We start from the raw sequence: 13096 nt of genomic DNA, 5'->3' as shown, positions 1-13096 counted from the left end.
TCATACTGAATATAACTTACAGTGCTAATTTCCTGGCCTTTAACTGGGAATAGGAGCTAGTAAATATCCAAACTTGACATAGTACCCCTTCCTTCTCTTAGGATGTCCATGCTGAACCCCCCTCCTGATAGAGCCCGAAGCTTTAAGGTTGGTAAGAATGCCTCCTTTGAGGAGTTTGGAAGAGGGCTTGTAATGACTTGTCTCTGATGGGCTCTGGCCCAGCTGGTTCCTGCTGCACTTTTCTTGGGGAGAGTAAATAAGTGGTCTGTATCTACTGCAGATAGGATTTTCTTGTCTTAGGGACACTGTTGAGTGTTCCGAGAATCTCATTCTCGTAATAAGAATGGTTCAAGAGCTGCTCTCCTCACACCTCAATGAGTTCTAGGCTCTTACCTTCTCACAGTTGATTCCATACAACGTAGATACATCCTGAAGATTGCTTGTAGAGAAACTCCTAACCTTCAGGTAAGATTTAACACAGTAGGGAACATGGCAGTGGAGTTGTAGACGTTTGGCACTTAGTACACTCTAGACATTAGAAACCCTTCTTGTAATTACAGGAGAGGAAGTTCCTTTGCACAGTGACTTTCTGGGACGTGTCTTGGTGAGCCGCTTTGTCTGTGGTGCCATGACTGGGACGCCTCAACCTAACGTCTGTCTGATATGAGGAAGTTGTTTGGGATCTTCTGGACTGTTCTATGCCTCATTAACTTACAGGAAATCACAGCAAAATAGGGTCTATTTTCACCCTTACACGCTGTTCTTTTCAGTTGTGGGCACATGTGAATTTTGTATGGCCAGTATGAGGGGGGAAATCCCTTAGAGGCTTCCATGCTAATTTAGATTTGTTTCTAAATTTGTTTAAAATAATCATAGTGTCACAGGAACTTGCAAAAAAACAGGCGCAGGGAGGTCGTTTGCGTTCACTCGTGTGTGTGTTCGTGTACCTCTGTGCTTTTGGAGCAAGTGTAGCCTCCTTAATCACCACAGCCAAGAACCAGAACTGCTCCATTACCATGTAGCTCCCACATGTCCTGGCCGCCGCTGATTAGTTCTCCATCTCTGAAAGTTGTGTTCTTCTGTGAATGCAGTCCTGCGGTATGTAACGTTTTGAGATTGGATTGTTTTCACTTTATAGAATTCTCTGGGGATTCATCCAGATTGTTGCATATATCAAGTTTCTTCCTTTCTGTTGCTAAGAGTAGTAGTCCATGGTATGGATACCACAGTTTGCTTAACCATTGAAGGACATCTGGAGTGTTCAGAGTTTGGGACTCTGATGAATAAAATGTTAAGAACATTCACGTATCAGTTTTTGCAGGAATGTACAATTTCATTTTCTGGACCAAGAAATGAGCAGATTGTAGGAATGCAGTTTCTGGGTCATATGGCAGTTGCCTGCTTAGTTTTTAAAGAAATTGCTAACCCGTTTTCCAGAAAGGCTGTACCAAGGACCTCTGCTTGGATGACAGTGTTTTGTAGGATAAAGCTGTTCTGAAATGTCGCTGTTGATTCTGGTCACAGTCTTACTGCCACTCATGTATCTGGTTGCACCTGCGCCATTCTTGAGTAAGGTGACTTTTCCCAGTAGGCTTTGACCTGGGTCATCAGTCATTTCATCAGCTGTCAGGTTTTAACGCTCAGAAGGAAGTTCCCTCAGCTTCCACAAAACCCACACAGGCTGCCCAGGTGAGTCTCTGCCCCCTCTTCCTTTCTCTAGAGCAGCGCTAGCCCACACCTTGCGTCCTGAATCCTGCTTTTAGAGATGCTCTTTTCTTCCTAGACTCCTCGTAGGTTTCTAAGCGTTTAAACATGCTGAGTTCTCTGTTTTGAAATGCCTTTCCTGTTGAGCCCATCCACCAAGGCCCGCCACCTGGCCGCGTGAGGCTGCACCTGACGACTGGGCTGTGTCTGTTGCCGGCCTCGCACCCTCGCTGCCGGGGGACGGCACTGGAGTGTGAGCCGCCCTCACCGAGCACGCTGAGGTGGCCCTGTTGGTGTCAGCAGCAGCCCCGAAACTCAGTCTCTCGTAGCGTTTCAGTAGTTCTTACCTGACCTCTGAGTAGCATTCAGCACTCTGGTGGTGGTTCTTGTGTTTGGCTGTGCCACGCGGCAGGCCTGGGATCTCAGATCCCTGACCTCAGATCCCCTGCCCCCTGCATTGGAAGCACAGAGTCTCAACCACTAGACCACCAGGAAAGTCCACAGTCAGCACTTCTGATTACTTGCTCTGCATAGAAATCCTTTTTCTTGATTTGCTACCCTTTGGACTGCTGCTCCTAACTGTCCTGTGCTCGTATCTCCTCCTCTCTTTGGGGCTTCCCTGGTGACTCAAGCTGTAAAAGAATCTGCCTGCAGTGGAGGAGATGCACGTTCCATCCCTGGATCAAGAAGATCCCCTGATGAAGGAAATGGCAACCCCATTCCAGTACTCTTGCCTGGAGAATCCCATGGACTGAGGAGCCTGGTGGGCTACAGTCCGTGGGGTCCCAAGAGTTGGACACGACTGAGCGCCTGAATCACCACCACCAGCAGCCCCCTCTGTTGGTCCATCCAGTCTTGGGGTTCATCACAGTTCTGCCGGGGGCCAGCGTTTCTAACTCTGGGTGATCTCCCACATGTTGGGCTCCACCTCAGATGTGTCCCTCGAGCTCCAGACCCATATATCCTTTTGCCTCAGGCAGCACATAACTCATCCACAGACCTCTCATTTACAGCATGTTTAAAATGAATTTATCCTCTTTGCAACACTCTTGCCTCTTAAAAAGCAGACAGACTCTTCTTTCTGCAGTGAGGCATCAGTGTGTTAGTACCTCATCACGCAACAGTGGGAGTGCTGTTAAAACCCACTGGCATTTAAGTGAGTTGTCGAATTAGCTAAATAACTTCTCCATTCAGTGGAAATGCATTAAAATATTTTTTGTGGCCAATTAAATACTTCAGTACTGAAATTGAATGTGAAAAGGAATTGTTTATATGAAAATAAATGGGAAGCTTTAGAAAGACCAAAAAATAAGTTAATAAATACTTGCTGTGGAATTAAGAGCGCGGCAACTGTGAAAGGCTAGTAAAACTAGTCTGATTCTAGGAGTCATCATGCTACTTCTTGAGTGTCCCAGATCTTGTCCTGCTTGAAATAACATCAGTCTGGAAGTGGCAGTCATAAATGATGGAGGTGATTAATGCAGCAGACCGGAAGGGGAATTCCAGTCAGGCGCACTCCCAAAGAAAAGGCCCACTTGCAAGACTGGTGAATGAATAAACGTGCCTTTTTGGGTTGAAGTGTTTAAGCACATATGTGTTAGCTTGTTTCCTCTTCTGTCTGTAGTCATCCTGTCAGCTGAGGGCTTCTACTCCATCATCAGGGGTTTGACTCTCCTCCATTACAACTCCCCTGTTAACTCTTGCCCTTCATTTCTGGCATCAGCTTCCCGACTGGATGGCTACCCCCCGTTTTGCCCTTTCCCACATCCCTTTGCTATCTTGTAGCCAGAACTACTAAAACATAAACCTGATCGTGTCACCCTTTGCTTTAAAAACCCGTAAGATTCAGATTCCTTACACTAGGAAAAGGAGGTGTTTGTTTATTCATACACTTATTTTTGAGTGCGCGGGTCTTCCCCGCTGGGTGTGGCTCGCTCTCGTTACAGCGAGCGGGAGCTGCTCTCTGGCTGCGGGGCATCACTTCTCACTGCAGAGCGCGGGCTCTAGGCGCTTCAGCACTTGGGGCACATGGGCTTACTTTCTGTGCAGCAGGTGGTCTTCCCAGACCAGGGGTCGAACGTGTGCCCCTGCACTGGTAGGCAGATTCTTACCCCTTGGACCGCCAGGGAAGCCCATGGAGGTACTTAGAGAGTCCCTCTGCTTACCTCGCTGGCTTCATGTAGCCATCTCTGTGCTGTGTCCCCTCATCTGTGTTGGCCCAGCCCCTCAGTTCAGTGCGGGGGCGGGGTGGCGCATGCGCTCTCATCTCCAGGTGCTCCTGGCCCAGCCCCTCTCAGTTCAGTGGGGGTGTGGGCTCTGTGTGGGTGGGGGGTGGCGCGGTGCATGCGCTCTCATCTCCAGGCCTCCTGTGCGCTGCTCCTCTGCCTGAAACTCTGCCCCTATCCTTTGCCTCCCCACCCACCAGACTGACTCTGCAGCCCTCCTGGTCTCAGCTTCCTTGTAGGAAGCTTTTCCTGAACCCCAGGTTGAGTGCCTGTTCCATGCGCTCTTAGGACAGTTCCTGAATTCCTCCTGTTCTGGCATTCAGCACATAGTAGGTAATCTTCTGTGTACTTATATTCCCTTCAAGGCATCTGGACTGAGTCCCGTGTAGGTAGAACGGGTTCATTGAGGAAGCTTGTTTGCCAAGTCTCCACTCGACAAATACTTGAGTGAGCAAGATGGTATTCTCTGAATTCTGTAGGTTTCCCTGAAACAAGTAAGCCAGATGCTCCGCTTCTTTTGTAGGTGCTGTCTCTCCTGGCCTTCATCTGTGAGGAGGTTGTGTCGCAGTGCACTTTGTGTGGAGGACTCTACTTCTTTGAGTTTGTCAGCTGCAGCGCCTTTCTGCTGAGTCTGCTTATCTTGGTTGTGTACTGCACACCATTGTACGACAGAGTCGATCCCGCGAAAGTCAAGTCATCGGTAAGCACGAGAAAACACAATCCCTGTGACAGGAACGTACCTGGTTTTGGATCTTGTGTAGTTGTGTTATTCACGGTAGTAGCGCTTTCACAACTCTCACAGGAAAAAGACTATCCATTGTTTCAGGTCTGCCTCCAAGCAGCTTGGTTTTCCTGCCAAATGGGGTGGTTGGGGAGGGTGAAATTATAGTGACAGACACTGCCAGTAATTTACAGGTATTGATGGTTTAATCTGATTCATATTAGGTATTTTTTAAAAACTGGGGTTTTTATCGTCTTTGGTTTCTCGCATTTCAGAGTGTGGGTTCTGCAGTTCTGCACTCTGCCTGTTGTAGGTCAGGCACTGTGCTGAACCTGAGAGATGGAGTAATGAACTAATGGGACAGGTTTCGGAGCCTTTCAGCAAAACAGCGTGTAACTCTAGCTATTTTGTTTTGATTTTATTATGAAAGAAAGTTGTCTCTAAGTGAATTTAGAAGGTATTTGTTATATTCATTATTTAGAAGTAACCCTTTTAATAAAAGTAGAGGGGCAATTTTATATTCACAAAATTAAGATGTATAACTTTCTACAGACTTAGTCTGCCCCTCAGTTTTTCATTTAGTATGGATTTGTGAGATGACAGATGAGCTAATTTATAGAGTTCCTGCATTTAAGGAAGAAAAAATTGAACAGTTTACTTCAGTAGCATTCAGGTTCTCAAGAGTTGTTTGTGAGGAATTGTAACTAGCAGGGTTGATTTATGAAATTCACAGTTTTGAGGAGAAAGATAAAAGAGTTAAGTTTTAACTATTAAAAACAAGATAATAGGGTAAATATAAACCAGTTAAGATTTTATTGTTTTAATGAGAAGCAAGCTTTGGGTCCTGTATTGATAATGTACCTAAGATTTACTTTTTTCTGTATACCCTTTTGTACCATAAGAATCTATTACCTTTTTTTTTTTTGCATTTTAAAAATTGTACTGAAGTATAGTTGACTTACAGTGTTGTGTTGATTTCTGCTGTACAACAAAGTGATTCAGTCACACACACACACGCATATTCGGTTTCATATGCTTTCCCACTGTGGTTTATCATAGGACACTGGGCGTGGCTCCCTGTGCTGCCCACCCCTCCTGTACACACCAGTTTGCTCTGCTGAGCCCACCCTCCCCCGGGGCAGTGCCCGTCTGTTCTCTGTGAGTCTGTTGCATAGGTGGGTTCATCTGGCCATGTTTTAGATTCCACCTATAAGTGATATGGTATTTGTTCTTCTCTTTCTGACTTACTTGACTTAGTAAGATTAATCCATTTATTTTGCAGCTAATTGTGTAATTTCATTCTTTTTATGGAGTCATATTTCATTGTGTATACACACACACACACACACTCCACATCTTCTTTGCCTGCTCATCTATTGATCTATTGTGTTTCCATGTCTTGGCAACAACAGTGATGCTCTGCACCCTGGGGTACATATGTATTTTCAAATTACAGTTTTGTCTGGGTGTATGCCTAGAGGTGGGATCGCAGGATCTACGGCAACCCTGTTTGTAGTTTTTGAGGAACCTCCCTGCTGTTCTACATCGTGGCTATGCCCATTTGTATTCCTACCACCAGGGTCAGGGTTTACTTCTGGCCTCCCTACTCCGTTTCCGTGATCTATATACGTCTGTTTTTGTTTGAGTTTTCGTTGGAGCATAGTTGCTTTACAGTGTTTCTGCTGCACAGCAAAGCGCGTCAGCTGTGTGCATCCATGTGGCCCCGCTTTTGGATTTCTCCCAGCTCAGGTCACCACAGAGCACTGCATGCTGTGCAGGGGGTTCTCACCGGTGGTCTGTTATACACAGTATCAGTGGTGTGTGTGTCAAGCCCAGCCTCCCACTTCACAGAAATTTTTGATTTTTTAATCTGTATACTAGCTTTCCTAAGTGATTTACTTTCAGATTATGATTTTCTCTTTCCTGTAGATGCTTAAAATTTGTATATGTTTAGAGATGACCTTTCAATACTCCCCTTAGGATGGGTTTAGTAGTGCTGTATTGTTTTAGTTTTTAGTTGTTTGGGGAATTCTTGGTTTCAGTAGAGTGTCTCAGGTGGCGGACTTTTGCCTTTCAGGACTTTGAGTACATCTTGCCGTTCCCTCCCGGCCTGCGGCGCTTCTGTGGAGAAACAGGCCTTGCCTTGTGTAGGTCTGTTCAGGTTTACCTTGTTTGGGACCTTCTGTGTTTCCTGTGCCTGGATATCTGTTTCCTTCTTTAGATTTGGGACGTTTTCAGCCATAATTTATTCAAATGCATTTTCAGTCCCCTCTTCTTTCTTCCCTTTTTTGAATTCCAGTTGTGCACAGATTGGCACGGTTTATATTATCCCGTAGGTCTCTTATATCGCTTTTTTTTTTTTTTTAATTTGGCTTTCTGTCCACTGTTCTGATTGGGTGATTTCCATTATTCTATCTTCTAGGTCACTTAATTGTTCTTCATTTTTCATTCCACTACTTTTAGCTCAGCTTTCATCTCAAGAAATAATTCACTAATTTTTCTTTGTTCCTTTTTTAGTTTCTAGTTCCTTTTTATAGTAATCTGCATTTCTATCAGTAGTCCTCAATTTCTTCACTGTTTTCATTATCTCCTTTTTGAACTTGCCATGTATTAGACTGAAGAGGTCTGTTTTGTTGTTCGTTCTTTCAGGGGAATTCTCTTGATCTTTTAATTGAGAGTGGTTCCTCTGCTTCCTCATTTTATTTACATTTCCCTTGCTGTGTGCATTTAGGAGAAGCAGTTATCTGCTGTGGTTTTGGAGGGCTGTTTTTATGTGGGAGCACCCCTGTGTAGCCCTGTTTAATATTTTTGGGGGCGAGAGCTGTTGGCAGCGTGGATGCCTGCCACCGCTTTCCTCAGCGTCTGCTCGCTGTCCTCCCCTCGCTGGGACGTGTGGCTGACGTGAGCAGCACCTACAGTGGACATTGGGTGGGGCCTCCTTGCTCTGTGGTTGTCATTGGCCTGTCAGGGGCCCGGTTTGTGCCCTAGCTGTTGGGAGTAGAAGTTATCAGATGTGCTTCTGAGTTGTGGTGCAAGGTAGGGGGGATTGGAGCATCCTCACTGAGTCTTCCTCAGAGCGGTTCTCAGGTGAGTCTGCTCACCTGGCACCTGTGAAGACATACCGTGGTCAGCTCTGCCCTCCCCCCATCTCAGCCTTGGGACTTCTATCAGTTGGCCCTGGGGTCCTTCTGGCCTGGTGTTCACAAGGCCACCAGCTCAGCTCCACTGACATCAGGCTCCAGGACCACAGGAATGGTGCCCCTGCTGTGGGGCTCTGGAGGTGTTCAGACCCTGGCCCGGCCCAGGTCCTGCGTGCACGTGTCCAGGAGGCCCCCAGCTGCTCAGGCTGCATCTGTTCCAGCCACGGGAGGACCCGTGGTCCGCACGATGTTCTCTGGGTGCTGAGTTTACACGGCTGCCAGCAGAGATGGACGCCGGCAGCTCCCAGAGCTGTGGGGAGAGACCGCAGTCCTGCTCCTAAGCCGCACGGCCCCTGGGTCCAGCCCCGCCTCTGTGCGTGGGCAGCCTGCTGGCGTTGGCTCCCAGGCGCCTGCCAGCGCAGGAGCCCCTGAAGTTGTGGCCGGAGCACATGCCAGCCCCTTCAGGTCGTCTCCGCGGGCCTGCCCTCTAAACCCCTGCGGTTCAGCACCCGGCCTCCGCCCGTACGAGAAGTTTCTCAGGCTGGGGCCGCAGGGTGGTGGCCTGCACCACGTGTGCGGTTTGTCTCTCCTGCCCCTGACCGGCTGCCGCGCTCACCTCCTGGCCAGTGAGGCGGCCTCCCACAGCGTGGGAACCTTTCCTTTCTCCAGCTCCTCCCCGGGGGACAGGTCCCATCCTGCTGCCTTCCCTCCCCACCTTCATCCTGCCTGTCACTTGGAGACCATTCCTGTCCTTTCAGGGGTCTGAGGGCTCCTGCTGGTTGGTGTTCAGTAGGTGTTCTGTGAGAACTGTTCCGTCTGTAGATGTAGTTTTCATGGGTTTGTGGGAGGAAGCAAGTTCCATGTCCTTCTATTAAACCATTTTGATTGGATACTGTCCTTTAAAATAATTCTTTTTAGCATGAAATATTGCCATTTCCAGTAACATGTTACTGGACCTAGAGAATATTTTACTATGTCAGAGAAAGACAAATACTATATGATAGCACTTACTATGTGGATTCTTAAAAATAATATAAAAGATATATATATATATATATACACATACACACACGAAACAGACTTACAGACACAGAAAGCAAGATTGTGGTTGCCAAAGAGGAGAGGGAAGAGAGCAGGGACAAATGAGGGATGTGGGCTTAAGAGACTATATACATAAAATAGAGGAGCAATAAGGATTACTGCTAGCACTGGGAACAGTACTCAGTATCTTATAATAGCTTCTAATGGAATATAATCTGAAGAAAACATAAACCTATAATAGAATATTCTGAAAAAACATAATTGAATCACTTTGTATTACACCTGAAGTGAACACAAAAGGATAAATCAGCCGTACGTCAATAAAAAAGTACATATGAAAAATGAAGCAGCAAAAAGTTGGTACTGAACAGTTAAGAAATAACTTTGAAAATCAGGTAGAGTCTGAATCAAATCCACAAAGCCTCTGATGACCACATTCATGCGTTTCTCGTCCAACAGCCAAATAGCACTACTTTCCATAAAAGTTTACTTCCCATAAAAGTATTTTAGAAGCGGTTAGTGCTTCTCGAGTGCTGTTTACTTCCTGGCTGCACTGGGCCTTCGTTGCCGCAGGCCGGCCTTCTCGGGCTGTGGCAGCGGCTGCCCTCTAATGCAGCGCTCGGGCGTCAGTGCGGGGACTTCCGCTGGAGCACAGACTCCAGGGCGCACAGGCTTCGCTCCCCCATGGCGGGCGGGCTCTTCCCAGACTAGGGAACGCACCCTGGACCACCAGGGAAGCCTAGAAATGGTTAGTTGTGCATAAGAACATTGATCTTTTGGACGAGAAACAATATACATTTTCTACTTTTATGGTCAAAATAAGCAAAATGTAGAACACTTATTACATCAAACTCCAGCATTTAAAAAGTTATGAGTAAATACTGATTTTAAAATATTGACGAAAAAAAATTAGTCACTTCATCTTAAAATAGCTTTTGTAAAATACCTTACAATATTTCTTATGTCTTATATACTTTTCAGCCTAACATTGTAAGGAAGTCCTGTTTCTTTGATTTAAAAGTTACTCTTACTGTCTGCTTTCTAATATACTTAAATTTTTTGTGTAAGGTTTTCTTTTTGAGAAAATGTTTTTGAGTGTATAGTGGTTGTGGTACCCAGGGTGGAACAGTAATCTTTTTGAAGAGAGAATCTTTTCTGTCCCATTACATCAAGAACAATAGCAGCCAGTGTTTAGGAAACATTTACTGTGTATCTGGCACTGGTCTGCGAAGTTTTCCTGGATTAAAGAACTCTATAGAGTCACCTGTGAATACAGTATTGGTACTACTCATCTTGCAGATGAAGAAGCGCTGAGGTAACGAACTCAGTCATGTCACTAGGAAGGAACATTACTGGGATGTGAACTCAGGTAGTCTAGCTTCAGAACCCATGTTATTGAATACTGTGTTCTGTCTCAAAATGAGTGTCTTGTTTAAATCGAGTGTACTTCAAATATTAATAGTTTTATAAGTAACAGGTTTGAAATAATTCAAAGGGATAGAAAAAAAGAAAAGTAACTTGGAGAAAAACATGTCTTTTAGAAGCAAAGAGAAAAATCAAGTGTTTTTTATAAATGCTGAACTAACAAAATAGTGAATTCTATTTTGGGTGGTTTTACTGATGCTCGGTTCAGTGGCGAATGTAAACTCACTCAGACTGGAAGCCCTGTGGCGTGGCGGTCATGTCTCCAGTCTCTCTTCTGAGTCAGGTCTGTGTGTCTAGCAGTGTGTGCACTCGGCTTCTGAGAGACAGCGTGCTCTCGGAAACCAGGAAGCTATTCCAGTGCTGTAGGCTGCATTCTGATGAGCTCTGCGTGCTCTTACAGGGTAGATAATCTCATCCTATTAATACAAGCTTGTGCTGGATGACCTGGTGGGCACAGTTGAAAACAACAAAGCTTAAGTGTCTAAAAAACAGACTATTGGTCTAATTTTATTGTGTTAATGATGGGCAGTCCTTTGTACTTTAAAAGCAACAAAGTACTATGAGAGAGGCCATCCTAGCTGGGTTACCTGGAAAGGAAAGAAAAATGCCTTTTTTTTTTGCTGGAAGTAATATGGTATTTAATCTTACGGCTTAATCTTTATGTCCTAAAGGAAAAGGTAAACATACATGCACGTGTGTTTCATCTTATTTGTCATGGTATATAGTTGATTTTTTTAATTACTTTCAGATGTAAAACCCAGCAGTTCAATATTTTTGTAGATTATACTCCAGTTAAAGTCAGTTACAAAATAATGGCTAGATTTTCCTGTGTGTACGGTACTTACAGCTTGTTGCTTATTTAAACAAGGTAGTTGGTCCCCCCGACCTGGCCCCCACCTTCCCCCACTGGTCTGCACTAGTTTCTCTGTGTCTGAGGGTCTGTTTCAAAGTTACATACATTGATTTTAGTTCTTAGACTCCACACATAGGTGATAATGGAGAACTATTTTTATTAAAAGATTATCTTCTGATTATAGCATGTGCATATTCATAGGGTGTTCCTTTCCAGGGCATTTATGAAATACCAAGCTTACTGAAAAGTTCGTTGAAATATGTAAGTCTTAGTAAGGAAGAAAGAAGTCACTGTTTTTTAAAAGTTAAAAAGTAAAACACACAGTTTTCAACCAGCCTAACCCTGCCGTCTGTCCCTTCTGTGTTGCGTGTGTGTAGGACTTTTTTATCACTCTGGGCACAGGACTGGTGTTCTTTGTGGCATCCCTCACTTTCGCTTTGACACATGACAATACCATAGCTGAAATTGCTGCAATCGTAAGTACCCTTTATCTCTGCTTGTTTTTGTCTGCTTAAAAATACAGAATTTGGAAGTACTTAACAGGTTATACAATAAGGGAGAGTAGTTTTTCTAACTTATTTTTTAGTGTAATTTTCAACAGAGAATAAATGTGATAGCCTTTAATAAATAATAGCAAATAAATGTGATAGCCTTAAAAACCTAGAACCTGTCTTTAGAATTTGAGTTCTGTTAACAAAAATCCACTTACTCTGCCTATGGACATTATTGCTAATGGAAGTGGTAGGATTGACTGATTATCTTAAAATGTCTCCCCTTTTCAGTTCAACAGAACACACTTATACATACCAGGTGCTGTTGTAAGTATAGGGACTAACAGAGGTATGACCTCAAAGTTCAGTCTAATATAAGAGATAGATAAGTAAACATCTTTTTATCTGAAACTGTTGAGGGGCCAAGTGTTTTTTAGAATTCAGAATATTCTGGATTTTAGAAAGGCAATAACGGTACATTATCACACACCTTTGGACAGTCTGAGCAGCACCTTATTATCTAACATTAATATTTCTGAATATTATTCTGAATATTCACAGTAAAAGAGATGGGAAAGACTAAATAGTTTTGTCTTGTGTCAGTTTTGAGCCAAGTAAATCATGAAACTTTTTTTGTAGCTTTCTGAATTTCAGAATTGCAGATCAAGGATCGTGGATTTAATTGGGGCCAGGAGAAGGCAATGGCAAGCCACTCCAGTGTTATTGCCTGGAGAATCCCAGGGACAGGGGAGCCTGGTGGGCTGCTGTCTGTGGGGTCGCACAGAGTCGGACACGACTGAAGCAGCTTAGCTGCAGCAGCAGTGCTGTGAATATGAACAATTAACAATTAGTAAAGAAGTCTTCTCACTAGTCAGCCGATTTCCAATTACAACTGAAGTTGTAATTAATGGAAACATCAGCATATAGATCATTCACACTGCTTAGAACAACTCAAAAGGCATTCAGACAATTGGCTGGCTGTAATATTATCTACCTACTTACATGAACACATCTTAGTACTTAAGAGAAAGTCTTATGGTTAATTTCACTTTATAGTCATTTTTGTTGAAGAATGAAGCAGTAATTTCTAGTATAAAAGTGTATTACTATAAAAATCCTGTGGAGGAAGTGAAAAGTGAAATAAAGTTGAGGAGATGTTCAGTTCATGGAGGGTGGGAGGGAGCCTAAAATTCCCAAAATTCCCAGATATTTAAAAGCTTATTTGTGTGTTTTAATTAGGTGATGTGTTAGAATGTTACAGTATTTAGTCTCATTGAATATGTTTAAGAGTGGTGGTTTAAAAGCTCAGTATTTATAAATGCTGAAAATTACCTTTTAAGTATGAAAATTATATAGATTTAAATGAGTAAGGAAGTCTATTAAAAAAAAAATTCTGATGTGAGTGAAAAAGCAAAAAAGATCATTGGGTGATATGCAGAGGGGGTCCTGTATAGACCAGAGCTCTCTCAGGCAGTCGTCACAGACAAGGTGACATC

The 13096-nt window shown here is 44.1% G+C and overlaps 2 protein-coding genes across 9 annotated transcripts in view; one reads left to right on the top strand and one right to left on the bottom strand.

Moving 5' to 3' along the window:
• The window catches only part of CMTM7 (CKLF like MARVEL transmembrane domain containing 7), a 124785-nt gene that overhangs the window by 343 nt on the left and 111346 nt on the right, over positions 1-13096 (bottom strand). For 4 of the 6 annotated variants that reach the window (XR_015150874.1, XR_015150870.1, XR_015150871.1 and 1 more), the window contains one exon: positions 4670-4781. The exons of the other annotated variants lie outside the window; for them this stretch is intronic. The gene's annotated coding sequence lies outside the window, so the exon portion shown is untranslated. The remainder of the gene's footprint in view (positions 1-4669; positions 4782-13096) is intronic. 6 annotated transcript variants of the gene reach the window in all.
• The window catches only part of CMTM6 (CKLF like MARVEL transmembrane domain containing 6), a 42539-nt gene that overhangs the window by 25882 nt on the left and 3561 nt on the right, over positions 1-13096 (top strand). For 2 of the 3 annotated variants that reach the window (XM_086365671.1, XM_086365670.1), the window contains exons 2-3: positions 4453-4629; positions 11487-11585. In XM_086365671.1, the coding sequence (XP_086221797.1) occupies positions 4453-4629; positions 11487-11585 (276 nt within the window). The remainder of the gene's footprint in view (positions 1-4452; positions 4630-11486; positions 11586-13096) is intronic. The other variant, XM_086365673.1, reaches the window with a different exon arrangement.

The sequence above is a fragment of the Bos grunniens genome, chromosome 22 (assembly GCF_055505025.1).
Source record: "Bos grunniens cultivar Pamir isolate PY7600 chromosome 22, Bosgru_T2T1.0, whole genome shotgun sequence".
NCBI lineage: Eukaryota > Metazoa > Chordata > Mammalia > Artiodactyla > Bovidae > Bos > Bos grunniens.
The sequence above is the reverse complement of the archived record's forward strand: the minus strand, read 5'-3'. Positions and strand labels throughout refer to the sequence as shown.